General features: G+C 33.6%; 1 protein-coding gene across 1 annotated transcript in view; it reads right to left on the reverse strand.

The window, feature by feature from the left end:
- Sf3b2 (splicing factor 3b subunit 2) overlaps positions 1 to 27,447 on the reverse strand; it is a 51,730-nt gene that overhangs the window by 21,809 nt on the left and 2,474 nt on the right. Inside the window, 5 exon segments of the mRNA XM_076513958.1 lie at positions 2,679 to 2,826; positions 16,157 to 16,708; positions 21,939 to 22,059; positions 25,978 to 26,220; positions 26,337 to 26,423. Coding sequence (XP_076370073.1) covers positions 2,679 to 2,826; positions 16,157 to 16,597 — 589 coding nt within the window. The 5' untranslated portion in view covers positions 16,598 to 16,708; positions 21,939 to 22,059; positions 25,978 to 26,220; positions 26,337 to 26,423.

The raw sequence follows: 27,447 nt of genomic DNA on the forward strand, positions 1-27,447 counted from the left end.
CCATATATTAACTACAGCTGTTTAACAAAAACATGGAATTCTATGGAAAATAAAGAAATGCTCAATTTATAGTTCCTTACCAATTATTGAAGTCTAACATTACCACAAACAAAACTTTCCATTAATAATAACAGAACTTAAGTTTATAAAAAATTGAATAAGGGTTGTAAATAAACTGCATGTGTACATTAACAAAGCTTCCTTACTTTAAGTCAAGCATTTTACTAAATAATATTTTTAAAAATTAAAAAAAAAAGAATTGTTCATAACAAAGCAAGAGTGAAAATACAGCCTAAGAAAAAATTACCTTGAAACTTAACCTAAAGAGAATGAAGCCATTATATCTAAATTGCATTATTGTTGCAAACAAGATGAAAAGCTTTCAACATCCATTCATCAAAAGTGAATAAAAGTTGCCAAGAGTTACATATTACAAATTACTGATAGTATGAGTCAAGTATTCACCGAAAAAACAAAATGATTTTGTAAACTAATGTATGTTTTTCTTCCTTTTGAAAAATCATGGTTTACACATTTTTGAAACTGAAGTTGCCAAACAAAGCTTAATTAATATACTTAGAATTTACAATATCTCAGATATCAGTGAAGACAGCAAGAATGCAAGAAATAAGTATAATAATAGAGAAATTCAATTTTTCAAAGCTGTTACAAAGCCATTAAGTATGGGTTTTAAAAACTTTCAATATTTTAATTTTATGTTCCAAGCTTTTAACAATAGAATGCTTTAAAATTTAAGCAGAAGCTATGAAAAGGCAAACCTACTAGAACAGGGGTGGGCAACATGTGGCCAGTTCAAGTTTAGGAATAAACTTTTTCTGTCATTTATTTTTCTATCGTGGATTTGGTAATCAGTAACTGCACTGTCTCATGTCATCGCTTACGTCGAGTGATTCATCACTGCCACAGACTCCGCCCATTTTGTAACGTCAGTCTGGTTTAGATGTTTGTTATCGAGTGTGTGTTGTTTCGCATGTGCTTGCAAATATTTTTATTGTGCAACTTTCAAGTGTTAAAATGTATTTTGTTTATAATCCTATAATATGGATAAGTGGATAATTCAAAAATGAAAGAATCCAGATGATGGTGAACACTCTGAAAATAAAACAATTCAATTCCTTCTGCATTACTGATGAAAAGAGAATGACACGTGACTGGAAAATGTGAAAGGAGAATTTAATGAAAGTTGGGAGTTGAAAATTGCAGTGATCCATCTCATCCATTGACAGTTTGTTGAGTCTTTGAAGAGCAGCGACTGTACTTTTGATGATCTTACTGATGTAAGATGATTAAGTAGAGGAAAAGTATTGGAACAATTTACTTCCTTATTTCCTCAAATAAAAGAGTATCTTATGGAAAAAGGTAAGATTGAAAATTTCTCTGAAACTGAAACTTTGTCATAGCAGTGTGATTTGTACTTTCTGTGCTACATGATGGTTCACTTGAATAATTTGAATACGAAGTTTCAGGAAAGAGGTAAAATAATAAGCAAGTAATCACAGTCTATTCACAAATTTCAATTAAAGTTAAACCTTCTACAAGGACAATTACAAAATAATAATTCAATACATTTTGCAAAGTTGAATAGTTTTCTAGAAAATAATAAGAACTATGATTTCTCTTATGCTAAAGATGATCTCTAGGTAAACTGGATCAAAAATCTGTCTCAAAAGTTCGAATCACGTTCCCAAATTTAAAAATTTGAAATTGATATTTGAATTTTTGCATGATCCATTTCAATTTGACTTAGGAAATTTAGTAAGAAAATTATATATTTTTTTGTTTTTGGATAAATGTGAATTTGAAGACAAGATGCATACCTTGAAAAATGCAAAGAACACATAAAAGGTTAACAAAATGTCCTATCAGAGAGATTTGGCTCACTATTCTGATAAATGAGCATCTTTGAATTTTAAAGATAGCAATTTCAAAATTATTTTCCATGTTTGGATCCACGTGGGTGTGTGAGTCAACATTTTCTACTCTAGATACAGATTTCAGCTGACTGACATAAATTTAGAGGCAGAGCTAAGATGCTCAATGAACATAGATATTAAGCCAAATTTCACGAAACTTGTTGATGAAAACCCTCATCAATTTTCACATTGAAGGTTAGTTGAAATGCAATTATTTTGATTAAACTCACATCTTTCAATTTTTTTTAACAGTGTGGCCAATGTTGTTTTCATCAGCCACAGTTGCAGCCATTGTGAAAAATAAGTTGCTCACCCCTGTGCTAAAATATAGCTTTCATTTCAGACATTAAAATATGCTAATAAACAATATTTAAGCCTATCCTCAAACTGAAATTCAATTAATCCACGAGACCCTGTATGTGATCAAATACATCAAAACGATTTGAGCTCCCAAGTCTCAAACTGTAATTAGACCTCAAATCAGTCTTCAGGTGATGAAAGTATGAGCTGAAAGTTTGTACTTGGGAAAAAAAACAACTGAAAGTCATTCTAGGAGCCACTGTACTGTGGATAAAAACTTGTATACAAACAAACTCTTTACAACATTGCCCAAGTACAAGATAGCCTGTATTTTCTACTTGTTTATTTCCTAAGAACCTTGTATCAAGTTTACTGAGAAAAATAAGAAAAAAATGAAAATTTGTAATAATGTAGTAACTTTTATTAAAAATTTTCTACACTTACCTGGCTCTACCACAGCATCAGGATCTAAGCCCAGCTGCTGGGCTCTCTCTTCTTTGAATGCCAACACTTTCTCCAGAGCTTGTGGGAGCTTAATTTCTTTTGATGAATCATCTTGAGATGATAACTGTCCAACTGTTTCTACAGTAGTCTAGAGATAACAATTTTATGATCAAAATGTGATTGTTCTCTTTAAATTCAAACATTTTATTGCTGCAAAAGACTTTAAAGATCCACATCTTCACACAAAACTTTCAAGAGTATTCAAAAGTCCATAAAGTTAATGTTGAACATCAAGACTCACATGACAGTGTTCAAATTATAACTCACTGAAATATTTTTATTTTCCACTTTTCTGCTTGTTTATAAGAAAATAAGCCTATTAATAACACATATTGAAAACGCTACATTTGCATATAAAAAATCAACAACTAATAGATAACTCCCAATTTCCTTTGTACACATTTAGACAAAAATGTTTTGTCTGAGAATCCTATAAATGTTAATATCAAATAAATGTTCTACTATCAATGATCAACCATGTCAAGGAAATGATTTAAGATTACACATTAGATAAAGTTTATAATTTAACAGTACTATCTTTGAATTTTTTTGATTAGTGTACAACCCTGCAGCACAAAACCAGCACAAGAACTGAAAATGATTTTGATACAACTTCCAAACTTATTGATTAAACTAATCTGTTGTAATGAAGGTTGATAACATTTCTTGGTGTTACCGTAACAAAACCTTAGATGTTTCAGCAGAAACAAATACCAAAAGCACTATCATAAAAGCATCAATAAACAAAATTCATAATATGACCTTTACAAAATTTTTCTAGCAAAGAGAACAATGTGCGAGTTTTATTAATGTCATAATACATCATCTTTGAGATACAACATAAGCCTTTAATTTTGAATAAACAAAACCAGAGAAAGCTTTATCCTTTTTACTTCTAGTTTTCTTTGAATTATTTTCTGTTTAGAAACTCTTTTTGTCTTCTTTTCTTTGAACACTTTCTTTCAATAGATATCCCAATTATGGTTACATCCATATTGGCTGTATAAAACACTTAAAACATCTTTCCATTGTTCCTTGAGAGTAATAGGAATAATGGGGTCATCATCTGATGTCACCATGTTCTACATTAGTTTCCTTAGCTTTGAAACAGAGAATGGCACAGAAAAAAAAGAAAAGAAAGATAGATAAATACTGGTCAAAGTAAAGACAGACTATTGAGAAACTTCCCATTATGAAATGTTACTAACATTTTGTTATCATTCTATTATATTTTTATTAAATTCAAAATTTGTTCACACATTATTTCCTTTAGATCTGTCATCAACCCTAAACTTAAAGCATGCAGAAAGTTCACAAACTTTATGACAGCTTTGGTGAAATATTAGACCCTTCTACTATGAAAACTTTTACAATAGATTTTTTCACATAATTCATATTTATGTACATATATAAAGTTATCCACATGTAACAGAAGCATACAAGCTGCAATATCTTTAACATGGAATATTGGTAAACCACAAATATTGCATATTCATATAAAAAAAAAAGATTTAATACTATCTAAAGTATTAAAAAACACATACCTTCATTATTTTATAATCTCCAAAACAAATCTTTTGTTTTAGTGTTAATTGCTTTGTTAAGTTTACACACTGAAAAATTGTAAATGAGAAATTTACACATTTTACACGAAAACAATTTATATCACAGCATAAATTCTAATTGTTCATGTTACAATTAACTTTAAATCATAACTGCAATCTTTGCTCATGAACCATACATACATGGGTCATGGATCAAAGACCATGTCCTTGCATTTGTTGCTTCACATTCAAAACTTTATTGAACTACTGTTTTATGAAGGTATATGTCAATAAATTCATCATTGTGTAGATTATAATTCAGATTTTAATACATTAATTAATTCTAAATTTAAAAGTAAATATTTAAAAGCAACCCCTAAATATAAGTTTTTGTGTGTCAGTTGGTATATTGAATACAGCATTAATTCAAATTAGATGTTTGTGATGTCCAAAAACAAAGTATATAGTACCTTACAAATTATATATAACTTATCAATATTGACAAGCTACAATATAAAGAAAAAACCTCCTATCTTCTCTATTTTCTTAGATATTAATATATTTATTGAATCAATCAAAGTGGCCCAGGCCACCTCTTCAATTTTTGAAAATACTTGTTCATGTACACCTACTTTGCCCAAAAATGTGTAAAACCAATCAAAAGCTCAGAATGCACCTTTGGGTTGTTTTTTTTTAACCTCTGTGAAATAATTGCTCAGTAAACATTTTCTTTTAATGCAAGATTCCAAGCAGTATAACAAGAAATTAGTGAGCTCAAAACTTCATACACTTTAGACCCAAATACTGCTTGAGTTACATCTTGATAAATTATAGTGTAATTCTGTAGTACTGATAAAGTAATTCATGATTTTTGGTGATTATAAAATGTCTATATAAGACCTAAAAAAATTTGATAAGGATTAGCCACTTACCACAAGCATCAAACAAGTACGAAGTTCAGAGCTGAAAAATACTAGTCCACTAAAACACAGTCAAGAAGGTTACTTTGTAAAAGCCAGTTTTATATTCTTGAATCAGTAACACAAGTGCACATGCACTGTGTCACTGAAAATTCTGTTATGTTAGCTAAGCATGGTTGAAATGTCAATACAATAAAAACAAAATACACTGGAACCCCTCTAAAGCAGCCACCTTTGGAACTGAGACAAACTGGCCTGATTAGAGGGGTTCCACTGTATATAATTAGGGATTATGTAAACAAAAAAAAGGAACTGTGATTGAATGATCACTTTCAAGGGGTGACCAAATCTGAGGGGTGGCCAGTTAGAGGGGTTACACTGTATATATATAGGTGTACATATGAGACTTAAGCTATTTAGATTCAACATTTGTGATTTTCATGTTATAATGTATTTGTTCTAGAATGAAAGCAACATAATTAATTTCCTAATTTTTTTGTGATAGTTATGAAGCCTGTCAAATCAATCACACCCCTACAGAGATACAACAGTAAAAATAACAGATAAAATATAAAAGTTTAATCTTAAAAAAATGTTGATAATTATTTAGCAGTTATAAAAACTTTGCCTGTAAAACCTGAACATTTTATGGTACGTAATAGTATTTCTAATTTTAAAATCAAAATTACTTTGAACGTTGGATGGTTAACATTCAAAAGGAAAAAAACATGAAAAATACATTACTTAAAAATCTTAAAACTTTATTTAAAAAAAGTCATAATTATCACATATTGAAAATGTATTTCTAATAGGCACTTATTTCCACTCAGACAATTAACAATTCCCATTCAGTGTTGCCCTCTGTATGCAACATTATTCTTTACACATATTACAAATCCCACCCATTAGAACTGCAAGATTCTACTGTATCTCTTGTAAATCATATGTCACCTCTTCACCAATAGGAGCATGACATACTCACATGACATACGTGACCCTCTCTACACTCTTATACTGAATTATAATAACTGCAAAAGTTTGTCAAAAGATGAGTACCATAAAAAATTGGGGAGGAAGGGTGGGAAGATAAGCAGAGGTACATACCTATCAGAAACATCTTCAGTATAGGAAAATTACAAATACTGATGTGGTATTTAGCTCCTCTTACAAGATTAGCTAAAATCCCACTTTAAATATGAGGAGATACCAGTGTGAGGGAATAACTGAAGTACCCCACAAAAGTGTCTGAATAATACCCTTGAAAATGAGAGATTCAGATCATGAGACCAAAAGAGGGGAACCACACCACTTGTTAGCCAGGTATACTCTAGGTACTCTTGTGGAATGTGTAAAATAGAAGGGCAGAAAATGAGAGGAGCACATCCCACTGGGAGGGAATATGGCAGGAAAGTAAACCTAACTATAGAAACATACTGTAACTGAATCCCACAATGTGAAAGGTGGGTAAAGAAGGATGCACCCCTAGGTACAGAGTAGCCAGGGCACAACTGATTGTACTAAGTAAGTCAATTAAATCCAAAAATATCTTGGGGTACCAACATCTGTATGATGATAGGATGAGAATCATACCACCTTTACCTCAAACCCAAGAACCAGGAATGAAGAACCAGTCCAATCACTGGGTATCACACTTGGATTACCTCTGAGCTATCAATCCAGGAACTTGACATTTGGTATCAATATAAAGTCTTTGGCATGTAATCAGCTCTCCTAAACGTGGAACAGGCTGAGGCCATCCAAACAAACAGCAATACCATCATCTTAATAAGAGGACAAAAGACAGACAGTGACAACCACACATACCACCAATGTGACTCATAACACAGAAACAGGAAATCAAGGGAGGAAGATAGACAACCCTAAACCAGTGAGAGGAATCAAAGTGATTGGTTTTCTTCAAAAACCTGCCTGAAAGATACCAACACCCACATGAGAGCTAAAAATTGAAGGTAAGAATTTCATTCTGATGCCTCACTCCTTTGTACTGGTCAATGGGAATAGAAGGATATTAGATCATCTACACACCCACAGAACAACAACACCCTACTCTGTAACTGAACGGTTATTGCATGAAACTCATTCAGCAGGTGCCTCCATGATCAACCAATCCAGCAACTTGGAAAATGGCAAGAATTCCTATACTCCACTCAAAGAAAAAAAAAGGGTGATAATGCATTAAAGAGTCCAGAAGTATATTATCACCACAGACAGTGACTATAATATCTTATTGATAAGATATTATTAATATCTTATGATTGGCAAATCATACCAAGTTATTCACTGCAGGTGTGACAGAGATAGGCAGTAATCCCCTTCTGCTTTACCAGTGTAGTCCAGAGACAGACGTGCTTATGGTAGGTTTGGCATTTTATGAAGCAAAGCAACTAGGCTGTGTGCACTAAATATCTGGTAAAAAGTTAAAAGTAAAATTATTAAAATTCATAAAAAGGAATCAAGGTAAAACAAAGTTTAATTTTTGAATTAAAAACTTAAACAGCATTAAATCCAATTTTTATATCTAGTTTAAAAGAGTAAGAGAGAAATTACAGTAATACAAGGTTTTAAAATACTTTCTCTAGTATAATTTTAATTATTATAACTCTCCAGGATGACTAACAGGTAAGTTCAAACATCAGCATTAGTCACCTAAAGTGAGCATTTCCAGTCCTGCTTTCGAATTATTTGACATTATGGCCATTTTCTAATTTCATATTGAACTAGTTCTAGCAAATACAAACATGACCTGGTATCCAGAAGAACTGGATAGAAGTAGATGTTAAAGGGAAATGGGCCAATCGGTTTTGAATATCAGCAAGAACAGGATGAGAACTAACTTGAAGGGCTTCCAATGCAAATAGAGAACAAAGTGAGTCAATATAAATGGTACAATTTGTGTACTGCTTAGCTTCTATGTGATCCAGGGCAAGAGAAATGGCATACAGTTCAGCAGAGAAACTGTAGAGGGGATTCTGTGCACAACCACCAAACCACAACAAACCATAGCAGAGCCCATACAGTCACCTGATTTCAAACCATCCATATAAATGGGGATAGAAGGATGGTTCAAAAGATGTTCAGCAAATAAAAGATGGTACTTCCAAATGGAGGTATCTTTTCTCAGATGACTTAAAGAAAGGTCACAAGTGGGGACTGTAAGAAGCCATGATGGGCTGAACAGTGGATACAGCAATGTTATCCAAGGACAGACCAAATTCAACCAACTGCACTTGGATAGGAAGGCCAAAAGGAGCAATGGCAGACCATCTGTTCTGAAAAAGTATGGTCCACCGAGGAAGGAAAACACAACCCCAGGTAGGATGCTTTGGTAAGGGATGAAGTTTTGAAGCATATAGTAAAGACAGTTGCAAATGGCAGAGGTGTAGAGGAGGTTCATGAGATTCTGTGTACAAGTTCTGGATTGTGGAAGTGCAGAAAGCTCCTGTGCAGAGACAAAGTCCTTGATGAAGAACGGGGTCCAGCATCTTTAAGGCCAAGGACCTGGCAGAGCCATAGACCAGTGACCCATAGTCTACTTTTGGTCGAATAAGACCATGATACATCTTTAGCATAGAACATTGATCCCCTTCCCAAGTGGTATAAGAGAGGGCGCACGGAGGATGTTGAGTGCTCTTGTACATTTGACTCGTAGCTCCTTGATGTGTGGTAAATAGGTCAGTTTATGGTCAAAGGTAAGTCCTAAGAACTTTGTCTCAGGGACCACAAGCAGCCCAACTTCACAGATACAGAATTCAGGATCAGAATGAATACCCCGTTGGTGGAAAATGTGCATGCAAACGGTTTTAGAGAGAAAGAAGTTAAAGCCATTTGCTGTGGTCCACTTCAGTAAACAATTGAAGGCAGTCTGTAGCTGCTGCTCAATATATCTCATGTTCAAAGACTGACATGAGATGTGGAAGTCATCAACATAGAGCCTGTTTGCAACAATAAGACAGAGTTGTTTAGTGATGGCATTAATCTTTATACCTATATGTGTTACACTCAAAACATAGCCCTGATGGACTCCAAGTTCCTGTACAAAAGAATTGGAAAGTGTCAAACCCACATGAACTTGGAATTGCCTGTCCATTAAAAAAATTTAAAAGAAAATGGGCAAATGTCCACATAACCCATATAAGTGGAAGTCTTGCAAAATGCCATACCTCCATTTAGTGTCATAAACCTTCTCATTGTCAAAGAATATTGATACAAGATGTTTGAGAAAGGCTTCTCTGACTGATGTTTCAAAGTCAAATCTGGTGGTCCACAGTGAAGTGCTATTGTCATAACCCTCACCAGGTGGGTGAGAGAAGGTTGTTTGATTTGAGGAATTAAACAAGACATGTATTAACCATCCTCTCTGAGGTCTTACAGAGACAGCTTGTCAAACCACAGGCATGCCAATGACATTTATGAAAAAAAGAGGAAAAGGTATATAGCCTGGCGCCTGAGGCACCACAGCGCGGCACAGCCGCGCTTGACTAGGGGAGTCCGGGGGCATATAAAAACTATAACTTTCATTTACAGTTTTTAGCAGATTGATTTATTCTTTTAATTTGCATTCATTTTTTAGAAGATATATCAAAATATCTAAAATTAACAAATAAAATAAAAAGTAAATAAATGAAATTTAAGATTGTTTATTTGCTATTTATTCAGTTTAATTTTTTTCTAAATCAAATTATATTAGTAATATGAGTTAATAAAGCCAAAATAACTCAGTAAATATTTCAAATACAAATCATTTCATTATTATCCTTTTTTGTCATCAATAGCATCATCATCATCAACTACTGGTATGCTGCCAATTAAATGTTTTACAGTCATTGTCAATAACTACTTCTCTGCTGCATATATTCCATACAATTTTCAAATCACATAAAATTACTCTTTTGACTAATCATGACTACCTACAGTTCAAATTGTTCATCTATGCAATCTTGTCATTATACTACTGGTACCTTAATGTCAGTGAATTTTCCATTCTTTAACAAATTGACAATACAAACTAAAACAGCATATGAAGGAAAGCTATGACATTGCTTAAAATTCAACTACTGATATGGTTCAATATTAAACTACTGATATCAGTGATATGCCTCAGAAATTAAATTTTGTACAGTCACTGACATCAACAACTACTGCTCTGCTGCATGTATTCCATTAAAATTTCAAATTACTTAAAATTACTCTACATGACTACCTACAGTAAAACTTGTTCATCTATACAATCTTGTCAGTAAATTACTGGTACCTCAATATCACTATATTTTTCATTCTTTCACAATACAAACTGAAACAGCAAATCAAGGAAAGCTTTGACATTGCTTCAAAATAAAATTAATGATATCCTTTAAAATAAACCACTGGCACTGTATGCTGCAGATAATAATAAAATGTTTTTCAGTCACTGATATCAACTTCTGCTCTGCTGCATAAATTACAGTCAAATTTCAAATCACTTAATTTCCTTTAATCAATCTTGGCTACTTTCCTCTTTTTTTGAGACAAGGGTTTCCAGTGCTCTCTTCCGAGCTTTTTTCTCTCCTTCTCTGAATGGGCAGCTCTCTGTGCCTCTGCGGCTTTCTGGATTTTTTCTTTAGCCAAGGTGGCTGGGCCAGATTTCACAGAACCATAGGCCTCAAGCCTTTCTGCCCTTTTCTTCTGATTCTCCCTCAGCTTTGAGGTATACTTTGAAGCTGCTGATCTAATGTCCTTACACATTCTCTTGTCTACAGGATCAAAATGAACATCTTTCCTTTTAAACATTTCAATCGCTGTTGTTTCTTTGGAGCGTAGAGAATATTTTATCGTCTGGTATGCACAGGATACCAGACCATGAGACCTGAAACGAGACTGCCTCCAAGATGGCGGTCAGATTTTTTTTTCTGCAATAAACATTGAAAAAATATGATTTCTCCTCAAAAACCACCTACCCGGCCCCCAAAATCGCTCATATTTTCTCCTCGAATTTACACGAATCTCGTGGGTGATCGTTTGCCGTTTGAAAACTGCGGAAATCCACGTTTCAGTGGAAAAATGGCACACATGAAACCAACTGGACGGTAGTTTGAAGGAATCTTGGGATCCTTCACAGGCTTCGAGAAAGGTAGGACAATAGACTGGCACCAGGCATCAGGAAAACATTCTCCTGCCAGATCTGGTTAAAAACAATCAGAAGAATAGTAAGTAAAGCAAGAGATAGATTGCACAGCATCTCATAGTGTGTACCATCAGGTCAAACCGATGTACTTCCAGACTGATGAAGGGCCAGTGTGAGTTCCACTAGCATAAAGTGGAAATTATAGTCTAGAGACAATCAACTCAAAAGGAAAGAGGTGATCACTCTGCCCAAGTATTGATGGCTGAAAAGGTGGAGGATGGAAAAGAAGTACAAGATACCTGGCAAAAGCTTTCACCGAGAGTATTGTCGATGCTCCAGATATCAGCTACTTCTTGGCCATCAGAGAGCAAGATTGAAAATGAGACAAAATTATACAGCCCACTGACCTTTTGAATCTTGTCCCATATGACTTTGGAATTGATGGTAGAAGAGATATTGGCTTTGATGTCTTACTTGCCGAGCATGTTCACGGGTACGTTGGAAAGTGATGAGGTTCAAGAGTGTGGGATACCTACAAAAAGTATACCAGGCCTGTTTTTGAGTCTTCCGCGCCACATGACAGGCAAGATTTTACCACAGACAAGGATATCATGGAAAAATGTGTCAAGATTTTAGGAATACATTGAGAAACTGCCTGTATAAAACATACAGTCAGTGCTGCTACACAGTCATCTACTGATGGTTTCCAGATGATGGAAAGATCAAGTTCTGTGAGAGCAGTGAAAGAGGGCCAGTTGACTTGATCCAGGTTCTACTGAAGCACACAGAAAAGTCAGTATCTACCACAGCCAGTCATTCTCAAAATTATAGAAAAATGATTACTACCTCGTGGATTAATGTCAATCCTCCATGAAAAGTTGGGCAATAGTGAAGGGGAGCATACTGAGAGATCAATAGCAGTAAAGGACTGACTAGGTGCATGAAAATAAGTAGAAGAACCAGTATTGAAAAGAGAAAGGTTGTGATCTGAAAGCATATGCTCTACAGAGTGACCCCTCTAATCAATATCAGTACCTCCACAGAGGGGATTATGTTCATTAAAGTCCCCCATGATGAAATGGGAGATGGCAACTGTTCAATGAGAGCATCAAGGTCTGACTGATCATAAATCTCTTCAGGAGACAGGTAGAGAGAACAAACAGTAATGGTGCAACCCAAGGAAATATGGATAGCTACAGCCTCCAAGAGTGTGCACAAGCTAATCAACCAACAGTGCCACCTCCCCATGCACTCGTCCACCACACAACATGTCATTTCTGTACAAAGAAAACTGCCAAAAGGTGACTGTATTGGTGGGTTTCAGAAATGTTTCCTGTAAGGAAAGACATACAGAATGGTATGAAGCAAACAGTGCTTTGATGTCATCCAGATTAAAATGTAAACCTCAAAAGTTCCATTGTATCAAAGTTGCCACTTTTATTTATGTATAGAAGAATTGAGCAGAAAGCCCTTCTATTTTCGACTATGTCTTTTTTCTTTGTTCAAGGGAGGTCTATGGACTTCCATGGATCCTGCCCTGGGTCAAATTGGCAGGTCTCTGTCATTAGAAGAGGATTCCAGTGAGTGAGGGCATAAATGATTGACTGTTTTGCATCTTGGGACAGCAGAAGAAGATGTACCCAAGGAAATGCCCACACCTAGAACCAAAGGAAGTGGATCTTGGGGTTTGCTGTAATAAATGTTAGGGACAGAGATGGGTGTTGATATTGATTCATCAACTTTCTTAACCATGGAGGTCAGACTTTTCGTGTGGTTTGAGAATGATTCTTTGGAGGCATGGAGAGATCCATCTGCACTCCCACTGTAGTAATGGAATAAAGGGCAGCAGCATACATCTGAAATGAAGTGGTAGACAGTAACTTTTGAGCCTCAGGATAAGTAATGTTTTGAATCATTTACAAATGTTACACCTCTTTTTCTTCTAACCACTTAGGGCAAGAATGAAAGTAGGATAGGTGAGAGCCATTACAATTAATGCAATGACAGTCTGTTTCACATTCATAGGGATTGTGGTCCTTGCCACCACAATGAGCACAAGTCAAGGAACCACGACATAATGCCTTTGAGTGACCAAACTGATGACAATGGAAACATCTGAGAGGCCATACCTTGGAATTAAGATAACCTGTCATGATGGTACCAGGTGGACATGGTGACGTAAATGGTAAAATGAGGACATCAGTCAGCATTATAATTCCATCTTTGTGAGTGGAGATACACTTCACTGCAGAAACTCCTTGGGTGGAGAAACCAGTGAGAATCTCTGACTCAAGGATGTTCTTCAAATCCCTCTCAACAATAACTCCTTATAATGAGTTCAAAGTACCATGGGGCATAACCTTAATTGGAAAATCCCCAATTGCCTTTGAATGTAAGAGGAGTTCACTGTGTTTAAATGTGGATGTTTCAATCCAATATGACACCAGAGCAAAGCTTTTTTGACTAACTCTGGAGAGCCAGCAAGTCCATTCTGAATAAAAAAGGGAGACATATGCCCTAAAGGTTTGTCTAAAAGAGAATGTAATATAAGAAAATGAGGTACAGGTGTTACAGAGGTTGAAGATTGCTGCTCAGAATATTCAAGATGTGGTCGTTTACCTATGGGCTGTTCTTTCACTATTTTATTTAAGTTTTTATTTGGAGGATCTGTAATAAAAAAAAGAACACCATCATTAGATGCAATGTCCACAACACCTGTTGAGAACATCCAACACTGGTACTTGGTTGACCCTAGCACAAGTGGACCAACCAACTGACCCTAAGGGGGCCACCCCTAGGCTGCCTGTCTACAGAAATTCAGACCAAAGTGGTGCGTTAGAGTTGGACCTCTCAACCATCAGGATCCTCTCCTCCCCTTCCCAGGTCACCTTACATGGTAAACACGTGGGTGGATGTTTAGATCTCAGAGGAGGTAAACTGAAAGAACAGAACCTTCCCTGAGAGGTCCCTTCACCACATACTGAAATCCACATCAAGTGGACATGCTTATGAAGCAAAATATCACAAGATTATTCAACCCTTGTAGAACACTTTGTGTTTAGGCTCGTAGCATATGCTTCAAAATGAGGAGAACCTCACTAAAGGCAAAGATCACTGAAAACGGTATCTAATACCCACTCTATGGGATACATTTGCTTGGGGAATGAAAGACAATCCTTGAATAGATTGAAAGCACCTGTAACATAACACACAATAAGGCAAACGTGATATACATGGGCCCAGAATAAGAGTTCTGCTATCCAAAAACAGGCATCTATGGACTAGGTGCCCCCTTGATGGTTGATATGTACCACTGCTGTAGAATAGTCTCAATGAACCATCACCAGACAATTTGGGGCAAGAAAAAGGAAGTGATGCAATGCCAAACATACAGCTAGAAGTTTGAGAACAGTGATGTGCAAATTGTTTTCATTTTCAGACCAACAGTTTGAAGTTTCCTGGTGACTGACTTGTGATCCCATCCCTGGAAAGATGATGATCTGGATGCATGAAATCAGGAACAAAATGAACAGCAACTGATGTTTGCTTCAGCCAATTCTTTATTATTAACATTTCGACTCAATATTACTGCTTCTCTTAATGTTTCTTTTAAGTAAACACAATTGTATTTCTTATTTATTTCATGTAGTTCATCTCTATTTTGTACATATAACTTTCTTTGCTTTTGTTACTAATTATTAACTTCTGGTATTAACATCTCAACCAATACCTAAGCTTACTTGTTGATGTGGAATCATTCAAGAATTCGTCAATAATCAAATATAAATGCTAACAAAAGCACTTTTGAGTTTCTAGAACCAACAAAGTTGCAGTTATAATAAATCCATACTTCTTAGAAAATCACTATCAGGTATTTAAAATGAAACTGGATGAATATCCATAATCTACAACTTCAATATGTTCCAAATATCTTGCATTTAGAGTGTTTTATGTATCTGGAATTTCAACCTAAACTGGCTAGATTCCAATGTTCAAACATATGCATGAGAAGTTAGATAAAGATGGCTGAATTTATTAACCACCCATCCAAAAGTCTTGTGTACAGATACTAAATACAAAAGTTATCCTAAAATTTACAATCACTTTACTAATAACTGTGATATTTCTTATAATAATATTCTAATAGCAATAACACAGGCCTGTGAATTTAAACTTCGTAAAAGTTATTTTGATTTTAATAACAGAATTTCCATAATTCAGCTATGCAAATTTCAAAAATAGCATTCATTTTTTTCTATCACATCAAGACTTTTTTTACAAATTGGGAAGAAAAAATACTTACTAAGATTGAATTATTTCATTTACCACAATTATCATTTTTCATAATAAAGCTTGCTACGTTTGGGTTCTAAATGATTTATAAGACTCTCACGTTCCAATTGGTGTAGAGAAATCTATAACCAGTGGAGATCAACATTTTAAGCATTACAAAATGTGACCAATTTCAATAAAATTGATTTACTTATGTAAAAGTACATATGACGAATTGTAAAAAAAACATGCATGTGATGGAGAAAAATGGATATCGCTTTCAAATTCAGTGTACAGGAATTATTGAAGAACATGTACAGACTTCAAGACAATAAAACAGTCACAGGTTTGTGTAATTAACAAAATTTTACATTTTCCTATCAATATTGTGGAGAGTACTAAGTATGAAAAACTATAAATGTCATGTTAAAAGGTCTGTCATTGTAAAGCAGATGGGCATCATACTTGATAAAACAGTGCCTATCTCCTTGTTTAATTTCATACTAATATATTAAATCTAAAAAATATATAAAAACATTAGCTACCTTTAAATATACTTACACTGGTTGTAGACTGGGTAGTAGGTGTTTTTTCTGTCTGTGGTGGTGTCCTAGAAATGACTCTTATTTGAATATTATTCTGCACTCCTTGGTAATTTGACATTGTGCTGGGTGGAGGTGGAGCAACTGGACGTGTAACAGGAGGTGGAGGATGAATGGTAGGAGGTTGTTGCCCCATCATGGGTGGTGGAGCACCCATAGATGTCGGAGGACGTATTCCAGGTGGAGCTATACTCATGGTTGGAGGAAGGGATGTTGGCATCATCATGTGTGGCCGAGCTGTAGTGACTGGAATACTTGTACCAGTTGGCTGTGGTGGAGGGATGTGAGCTACTTGACTCATGGATGGGACAGGAGGAGGCATGGGGGCAGGGACAGAAGGAGGAGGATGTGCCATGCTGGTGTGAACAATGTGATGAACAGTAGAGGTTGTCACTGGCATACCAACACCAAAAGTAGTATGTGGTGGAGGTGGAGGTCCGGGTAATGGTATTGGTACTGTAGATGCCACAACAGGTGGTGGGCCTGGAGGTAAATGTACTGTTGTGATGACCTATTTACAAAAAAAAAAAAAACACAGCAACATTTAGACAGATAATAAACAGATAAACAAAAGTATAAAAAGCATTAAAATTCACATACATAGAATAGTATTTAATTTTTAAAAAAAGGACAAGTTGTGTTAATAGTACTGCCAATGAAATTCCCAATTTGCCTCTAAAGAAATAAGATCCACCTTTCAGAAATGCTCAGGTTACATGTTTTTCTCCATTTCTATCAAAACATCTTCAATCTACACGTTTTTTTAAGTTCAAAAATATATACAGACAGCAAAATATGCTTGTGTATTTTTGGAGAAAAATATAAACTAAAATTTTATGTGTTCTAACACTGAAAATCTATTTCTGATCGGTATTTACCTCCTTTTACCCAGTTTTTAAATAGCACACTAGTCTATTATGACTCATTTTTGTGCCACTGCAGCAACACGTGATGATCATGTAATTTCCCCCCACCAATCAAATTGTGTCACCTATGATATAGCATAGGTTGCTCCTTCTACCATTCCAGCACAATGGGAAGTGGGAGGGAGAAGGTAAGTAGCTATCAGAAGTATATTTTCAGTGTTAAAAAATATTAACTATCAAGACGGTACTACCTCATGTCACCCAAAGCTAGAATCCCATATTGCAAAGGTAGAGGGAATAGTGAAAGCTCAAAAGTAATCAAACAAATGAAGAACAACCTCCATTAAAGAACAGATGTGCTATAATTAAAAAAGGAGGCACTACTGAGAGGTACAGCACTACTTCTGGAATAGGTATGCTCTTCACCCTGTAATAAAGAAATTAAGATACATTGGGTAGAACTTTGTAGACAAGTGCCATATCAAATACGACAGATTCTGTCAACATACAACACAGAGTACATAAGACATCTAAATACATCACAAGCATGAACATGTGACCCAAAATAGTTGGATTTCAACAAGGTACCTATAAGCTGATATAAAAATACATGGCTAGGGCTACAAGACCATATATGAATAGGCCAAGTGGGATACAATGAACTATGCTAAGTGTGGTCCTAGCAAAAAACAAATGTGCAAAAACAATGGAAGTACATTGCATAAATTTATAAGATCAACAAGTGCAATTGGCCCAGGCAAAAAACATCCATGGAAAGCAACTTAGATAATATGGAATATGAAAAGTGTGGTCCAGTGAATGCACCCTGCATAAGGTTGATAACAAGGTATATTATGAATGGAACAGAATAACAGATCAAGTGCTCCCAACTTATGAAAAACATCTGGAGGACGTTCTTTGTGATAAGTGGTAGTATGACAAGAGCAGTCAATCCAAGACAGAAAACATCCAGTGGAAGTGCCTTGCATAAGACAGTGTTTCACATTTCGTATGAAAGATATTGAGAGATCAACAAGCTAATGAAGATGGCATGAAAAAGTATATACCACTCGACAAAATATCTATGAAGCTGAAGAAAAAACAGAATGGTAGTCCAAAGAACTAGAATGCAGAACCTTTGCAGAGTATCGAAAAAAAGAGAAAAAAGTTTTTAGAGTGAGAGCTAGGGCTTCACTGTGAAGTGAAGCATCTCCATACAAGTATACAGTCAGGAAAGATCAATGATGGAAATCCAAACAACCCATGTAATTGGAGACAAAACAAAGACAGGAGGAAAGTCCTAGCTGAGTGGGCACTACTACTTCCGACAGCTCCTTCATGCAGAAGGACTTGAATTGACTCTGTAAAAAGATTAGACATGGTATGATCCCAGAAAGCAGGAGTTCTGGGAAGTGGACAGAGGGGGAGTGAGACAAAATCCAAGGAACCCTCAGAGTAAACTTTATAAACAACGGAATTGTTGTGAAGTGTAGCCAAAAAGATACATAAAGTGATGAACTTAGTACTCATTACTAGCAAATCAACAAAATATATATGTAAAAACGACTGGTTTGGGTTGAGAAAATTTTTATGTAGAGGAGCGAACAACGTTTCAACCTTCTTCGGTCATTGTTCACAAAGAACCTGATGATGACAGAAGAAGGTCGAAACGTTGTTCGCTCCTCATTTTTACATATATATTTTTCTCTACAAGTGGATTTTCTCATCAACACTGATTATTGTTTCAAACCAACAAATGTAGAAACATGTAGAGTTTACAAAGGATATAAAATAAAAAACTTGCAAAACTCTGAAATTCGGCCTAGAGCACAAAACAATAAGTAACAGCTATACTCTAAAACTATTAAAAGGACCAAGATAAACAACTCTTAAATATCAAACTTTATAAGCCCACTCAAAAAAGCTATAAGATAAAGGACACAAAAATAAAACCTACACTAAATAAGATGAAAATAAAAAGACACCCAGTTAACAACAACAAAGTTTGACTCAAAACGAATCCCCATGTGACTAGGAGTAACAAACAAGAACTTACAAATTAAATAACATTAACAGTGGAAACAAGTAAAAACTGATATAAAAATAAAAAAATAAACAATCTCCAAATACTAAAATATCCTAGAAAGTAAAAACAGTAATAAGAGCACCTTACACAACACTCGATAGATAAGACCCTAAACAGTACTTCCCTAAGCAGACACAAACTTCCCATGAACTAAAGCCTGTACTTCCCTAAGCAGACATCACTGACCGTGAGACCTGTCAAAACTATTGCCAATTTAAAACAGCAATTTTATCTTTTCCAATATTAAATCTTGAGTTTACATGAATAAAGAAAAATTCATAAAACAGAGTAGAAACAATGGAAATAAACACAACAAGTCAAAACTTAAAGTTGAAATAAAGTTTAATTTGTAATCAAGCACAATCCAAGTTTTATAGTCACATGGAAAATGAATTAAAGCACTACACTAGAATGTCAACTGAGAAAATGAGAATTGTTCCACATTAGAAGAGGGGGACACTGGTATAGATGGCACATTATGATTGGTGGAGGGTAGTCATATAATTAGCATACATTGATGCAATGGCACTAAAATGAAGGGGTATAATCGAATGATGTACTGCTCAAAATTTTAGCAACAGTTAGAGAGCAAATTTAAGTCAAGATAGCTTTGGGTTAGTGGGGGTAGTACTGTTTCAAAATTATGTAATGAAGATGTTCTGGAACGTAACGAACACAGTTTTGAAACAACATAAAAAATTACAAAATATTTTGCTCAGCAAGTTTAATATCTACACAAATAAATAATGCACAAAAGTGAAAACAAAGCACAAAAGTGTAAAACATACAGATCATCAAAAGTATTAACTTCAAACTATTATTTTTCTTTTTAAAAGTTAAAAAAATTACTATTCCAATTTATTAGGTTGTCCAGAAATAAACATCATTTTTGAACTGCAAAGTTTGGAAAAGTATAAACCACTGTTGTAAAACATGCTTCAATCAAAGTAAGCACCATTTGCTTCAACACACTTTTGCCAATCTGTAACAATGTTGTTTATGCCCCTGCCATATAAATCAGAGTTTCTTTGGTCAATGAACTCCCTGAGAGCTTCTTCTGCATCTGCCCTGTTTTTAAAGCTTTTATTGTTCAAAAAGTTGTCAAAGTGCTTGGAAATCTGTAAGGGAAAGTCTGTGGAATAAGGTGAATAAAGCAGAACCTTGCTTCCCAATTTGTACAATGTTTGGAGCATCATCCTTAACAGGTCTCATAACATCAATATTCTTGATCTGCAGTCAGCTAAGGTGGAACCAAGTTTTTCGTCTATCCGATCACACTCAGATGGCTAGCAATGCTTGATTTGCTTGTGCCTAGCTTTTCTGCAAGCTCACATACTGTTGTGCGATAATCTGTCTCAACTGCTTCCCTTAATGTGTTTTCATCTAAAGATGGCTTTCTTCCATGACCTTCATTGTCTCCAAGACTTTCATCTCCATGTCAAAACCTTCGAAACAAATACTGAACTGTTTAGTAACACATCCATGGCTGAATTCCTGGTTGATATTCTATGTAGTTTCAGTTGTTTGGGAATTGCAAAACTTACTCTGAGTAGAGTTGAAACAGCAGACAATTAAGACACCTTGTAAGGGACAAATGTTGGATTAAACCAACCAATCAATGATAAGTTACTTAATATTCAGCTTCTAAATGTCATCATGAGAATTCCAACATTTATTTCTGGACAACCTAATATTAATACAGTAATTCATAATTTCTTTTGGAAAATATTTATTTTTATCCTCCTCAAACACCAGTTGTGAAACATATGAAACAATAGTTGAATAACTGAACAAAAGTTACAAAATAAAATACATCATATTAAACTTAAAATTAAATAAATATATATGCCTGAAAACCTTTCAATATCACATTACCTCAAAGAACATGAAGTAATCAAGAATGATAATTCATTTCACTAAGTCATCTAACTTTTATTTTATTTTCAGTATTATTTAAAGAATGTTCTTCTTGTGTTGGAAGTATACAAAACCTAAAATGTGAAATACTTTATATAAATTGACTTCTCTACTGAATTTAATACATTAAGATGTTATCTTACAATGATTAACCTGTTCAGTGCCGTAGATGAAATAACTCATCCAAACCGATCAGTAACACAGTGCCACGGACGAGTTAATTCGTTCTCAATAATACCTCACTTTAAGGCTAGATGTCAGCACCATATATGCATTTGACCTACTTACAAATTGTTTCACTTTCAATCCAAAATGGTATCACGAAAAAAGTTACAAAATGAAGAAGCATCAGAGTTGTATTGTTGCAGCTGAAATACTTGGCAGTCAACAGGTTAATAAATGGTTAAATTTCAGAATGGGAGAAAATCATTAACAAATATCATGTCTCATTGTCCAATCTTCAGATTGTTTTTATATGATTACACCTTTGGAAAACTACAAACTAGCATATAATCTGTGACTACATTCACTGTCACTTACAATGTCTTGAATTTCTTCTTTCATTGTCTAACGTACATGTTTTGTGTCTTACAGTTACAAGAATATCCTATTTACAGCTGCTTACATATCAATATTATTCATGTTTATTGTACCATAAATGACTACAACTTAAAAAAAAAAACCTGCTGCTTTGTGAATCAATATAAAAATCCAAAATAACAACAGAGAAAAGAGCTAAAAATGTTCTTATTAAAAAGCAGGTTTTCATATCTGTAAAGGACAAACCTAGACACCACAAAAAAATAGAAAACTATATCATTATATTTTACGTCACACATACCAAACTATAAAAAAATTTCAGAATCAGTTACCTGCTGCTGTTGCTTGCTGTCTTCTTCCCCGACGTTTTTCCAAGAGTGCCTGTTGCTGCAGGAGAAACAATTCTTCTTCCTTCTTCTTCTCCTCCATCAACCTTTGTTGTTCTTCCAACATCTAAAAATATAAATAAATAAACTGGGACTTAGACTGAGAAACATGAAAATAACTTTGGATAGTTTTAGATGTACAGTAAATAAAATTAAACAGAGAACTTGTTAAAGTAACAGCAACTGAAAAGCCAAAGCGAGATTGATAAAGCATATTTCCATATCACTCTCTTTCACTATTTCCTTTTTTAGTTTTTGTTAAATCTACACTATTATGGGCCTAGAGATATTTGGATGATTAAAAAATTACAGTTTATTTTAAATTGAAGTTTAAATACAAAATTCACTGTTCTAAAGAAAACAGGGGTGTTAATTAAAACATAAAAAAAACAGTCAATTTGGATATTTCTGCAAAGCTACACCAGAATTATCTGTACTACCTGACAGCACCCAGGGTACTCAACAAATGGGATTTGGTAAACTACTTTATCATGCAACTTTGGCTACAAATTATGGATCCTGATTTTTGTTTTTCTCCAGCAACAGGACATAACAAACGGACCCTTGGATCCACAGTAGCATGCTCACCACTAGATCACACACAGCCCAATAAAAAAGTTAAAAATAAACCATAAACACTTTTATAATTTACTTAAAACATCCCCCCTCTCCAAATATACACAAAAAACTGTAAAATTCAAAGATTCCAAAATGAAAAATCTGATATGTAAGCTTCTAAATCAATACAATTACACTAGTTCTCAGGTTTATGCAAGGGATGTTGTTGGTTCTAAATATATTTTAAGAAAAATAACTAATTTTCAGAACAACAAGAAAGTTCAGAATCAAGCACAGTCAGTAACTAAAATCAAATAAAGCTCATGACTTAATTACTTATACTTAAATTATTATTATTCCTTCGAAATTTGCCATTTCGTTTCACAAAACAGGTTTAATACACTAAACTGATCCATAAAGCTAAGCCTGCAAAACTTTGTTTTCATCTCTCATTTATAATTTAAAAATTTATGCACTCTCACACACTTACTCTAAAACTTAGCCCACATGGAAACTGACTTCAAAATAATAACAGTTCACAATCATTTGGGCAACAGTTTCTCATTTTGTATGTCAATAACAAAAGATATATAAACCTCAAATATTTTTATGCTATTAAAGATGGTTTATGGAGAAATTGCTCACAATTTAATTAGGTCACAAGCTTAGACCAATTTCTTCATACAACACAATTAGTTTCCCCAACACCGTCAAGACCTTCTCTACTTGGTCAGTAAATTTCAAATACCATAATAAGGCACAAAACATAATCCAAACATTTATTCTCATTAAATACAAAAACAAAATGGTTTTACTTAAAATAACTTTCATGATGGATGGTTGGACAATTTGTTTGCACACACACAAAAAAAACAAATTTGAAATTCTACCCTACATGCACTAAGTTTGTAGATTTACCCATCAGAAAAGATAACTGTAATAATATTCTAAACACAAATTTTCGTGATGACAACCGACATTCAAAACCTCAAGCAAAATAAACAATATCAACAAAAACAAACTTTAAAAATCATTCATTCAGTATAATATGAAAGAATAAACAACTTCTATCCAACACATCTGATTTGTATCCCTATAAAACCACATACACAGTTTTAACCTGTACATCCGCATAATCACCAAATACTTTTATTGTATGAAAAAAAATATACTTTCATGAAACAATTTTGTACATATGTGATATTGATGAATACACATTCTTAAAAAAATCCTCTGTAACTGAAGTCAAAACTACCAATTATACATGGTTACAAGTGTATTAGTTAACTGGAAATACCAATCAGAGACTGTTTCAGAGACAAAAGACCCTCTGATTGGCTGCAAAACCTCTGTAAAAGGTAGCTATCTTAGTGTATGTATATTAAAGTCAGTTTTAATTTCTGAAAGAAATATTCATAAAATTCTCAAGCTTCATTTTTTAGACCTGTGACATGTCTGAGCACACATTTCTCTACTTATGAATTTTATATCAAAACTAAACTGCTGTACTTTCCAACAAATTAGAAATGTAAACTTTACATGATGAACAAACACAGTTATAACTAACATAAAGAGCAGATTTTCCTTTACATGAACCATGCAGGTCGTTGTTTAGTTAGTACACCATAAACCATCAGACAGCAGAATTAATTGGTATATGGTAATCATATTTTTAGTTATTCGAACACAACAGGAATTTTTTTTAACCATTTATAACTGACTTAGAAAGCCAGATAAATTACAGTGATTTGAGGACATTCTATTCTAATGATTGTTAATTTCTTTGGGTTCTAAAATGAATATTTGATAACTACATGAGTCTTTCAGACATCCAAGTATGTGAGAATCAACAACAGTTATGGAAGAATTTTTAAAATCTTTACTCAATCGACACAAGTACTACAAATATTTTTGTTGTCACAGTTTATTTAATGTCATATAATTTATATAAAAATTAAATAAAATGAAAAATCAGAAGCTTCTCAACTTATTGAAAAAAAAAATTCAGTGAAATAAAACGTGAAATTTCACGATCTCTTGGCTCTCTCTAAACCATTACACTCACCAACAACATGGTTTTAATGTTAACTCTGTGGAAGATAACTAAATGGCTCCTGCAGTGACGTATTGCTTTTTGTCCAAGGATTACTTTTTCCAATGAATAAAAAGTATATAGCAGTACAACATAAAATTAAAAGGAAATATCCATGTGACAAGACTTTTAATATTCACTTAAGTATTTCAGAGGTTATGCAAATGAAATATAAAACTAAGATGAACAGAAGTAATTTCATTCTTAAAATGAAAATTATTTTCATTCAGAATGACTTAGTAACAGCTTCTTTAAAATTACAAACAAACCACTAGTAACATCACTTTATTTTTAAAAAAATCATATTTCTTACATAAATCAGACTTGTAATGTTTTATGAAAGCTTTCCAAATATGATAAAGGTGCATAGAACAAACACAAAATTATAATGAACATTAGTACATACAACTTCATGGACAAGAAATCAGTTAAGATGGCCAAACCCACAAACAGATGCTTAATTAAAAAACATCTTTACTACATTAAAGCATTTTTTTCCATAAATACATTAACAGATATTGCAATCATTAAGAGATGAATAAATATATATGAACTTCCCAATTTACTACTATGTTAAGGCCACACAAACAGCATACTGTGTTTCTCCGATAATAAGACCTACCCATAAAATAAGACCTAGTGAGATTTTTGGGGATAGTTTTAATATAAGCCCTACCCTTAAAATAAGCCCTAGTTAAGAGTGGCAGGAAGAGGAAAGAAATAAAAAAAATTAATTTATTAATTAGTTTAATAGTTAGTTAATTAGTTTGTTTAAGTATTAATCAGTTAGTTTAATAGTTTAATAATAGTTTATTTTAAATGGTTAGTTTAATAGTTTGCAACATTAAATAGAATATAATTTTTTTAGTCATTTTCACTCCAGAACAAGATGAATGTAAGAAAAAGTTATTCGATTGAGTATAAAAGAAGCATAGTGGAGGAATCACAGGGCAAGAATCTTACTGCTTTCTGTAAAGAAATGTTTTTTGTAATTTATATTTATTTAGAGGTCTTATAATTTTTACTTTGTAACTTCATTTTTTTAATATATCAAAATAAGACATCCCCCGAAAATAAGCCCTAGTGTCATATTTTGGAGTGAAAATTAATATAAGCCCTGTCTTATTTTCGGAGAAACACGGTAGTTGGTTTTTGGTTTAGTACTGATGATCTTGGAAATAACAGATTCCTTAAACAACAAGCAGAAACCTAATGTATTCCTGAATCACAACTGGATCACAAAATAATTAGTTTGTTTCTGCCTGTTAGAGATAATTATAGCCTATTCAGTAAAACTGTGGAATTATTATTATTTTATGAGCAGTTCACACAAACCTTCTGTTGATGTTCACCCATAATCTTCTGCTGCTGTTCTTGTTCAGCAAGAAGTCGTTGCTGTTGCTCAACCAGTATTCGCTGTTGCTGTTCAGCTAACAGCTCCTTCTGCTTCTCAACAGTCAGCAATTCCTGTTGCTGTTGAGCTTTCTGAATGAGCTCATGCTCTTTACGAACTTTCTCTTCTTCCAATAATCTTATTTGTTCTAAGCCTAAAGCTTCTTTTTGTTGTTCAAACAATATCTGTAACAATGTATTGTACAAAAATTACAAAATCAACCATACATTTAATTGGGAAAACTAGAAAGTCTCTAAAATGTTGTACACTAAATATTTATAAAGTAAATAAATCACAATACCCTTTCTTTTTTTTCATCATTATTTCCATCATCATCTTTGAAATCTCCACCTTCTGCATTGCTGTTTGATCCCTTACGAATTTCAACCTATATCAAAAAAATAGTTTGTTGCTTTAGACATGTTTATCTTCACTACAAAATTTATTGTTTTATTGCTTTATCAATCAATTTTAAATATCTATCACTCTCAAAGTATTAAACCTGCAAGAGAAATTAAAATCAACAAAATGTCCACATCTTACGCCAATCAATTTTTTATTGTAGCATTTTATAATGAACTGGATGCCTATAAGTGATCACTTAGAGTAAAAAATAATACATAATTACCTACAATAGACATTTTGAGTAATACACCTCAAAATTTAGACTATATAATATGAATAACACTGAAAATTAGTAAAAGCTTACCGTGAGAAGGAGAGACCATTTCTACTGTGTAAAACGTATTGCGTTTATTTCAGTTTGGTAACACAATGAGCTATAAGTTGTTTACTGATTTAATTATAATTATTCATAAACTTGCAAGATTTCTAAAATGTACATGATTCTACAGTTAGATGTAACCTATAACACATACATGACTACAAATTTTCTAAACATTATACTATTTTATATAACTATTCCTTTTTACATCTGCCAAGGACTAGTCTGCTGCTATTTTATAAACTTCCATTTCATTTACAGGCTGAAAATTTAAAGGTTTTACAAATGCCGTTAACGAAACCTACAGTGTAATAGCAAGCACTGATAAGTGGTCATTAATTTTCAACAGAATGTCATTCACAGAAAACTGGAATTTGCAAACAAAAGATAGAACAAAGTATAAGTCATTTAACACAAGACTATTGTACATACACTTACGTTTTATAGTCACAGTTATCAACAACAAAAAAATTTGAAAAATAAAAATACTAGAAAGCTCACTTCAGTCGAATATGAACTGGTAACAAGTTCTTCTAAGCTGGAATAATAAAAATTATGTTTATTATTTATTTATATGGCAGGTGGAATTTGTTAATCAGTTTTTCTGTGAGCATTTAAGAATAGCAAAACAAAATTACAATAAAAAGTAGTTCAGCTATTTGTCATCACTATACTCATACATCTGTAA

Source organism: Tachypleus tridentatus, chromosome 7 (assembly GCF_004210375.1).
Source record: "Tachypleus tridentatus isolate NWPU-2018 chromosome 7, ASM421037v1, whole genome shotgun sequence".
Classification (NCBI taxonomy): domain Eukaryota; kingdom Metazoa; phylum Arthropoda; class Merostomata; order Xiphosura; family Limulidae; genus Tachypleus; species Tachypleus tridentatus.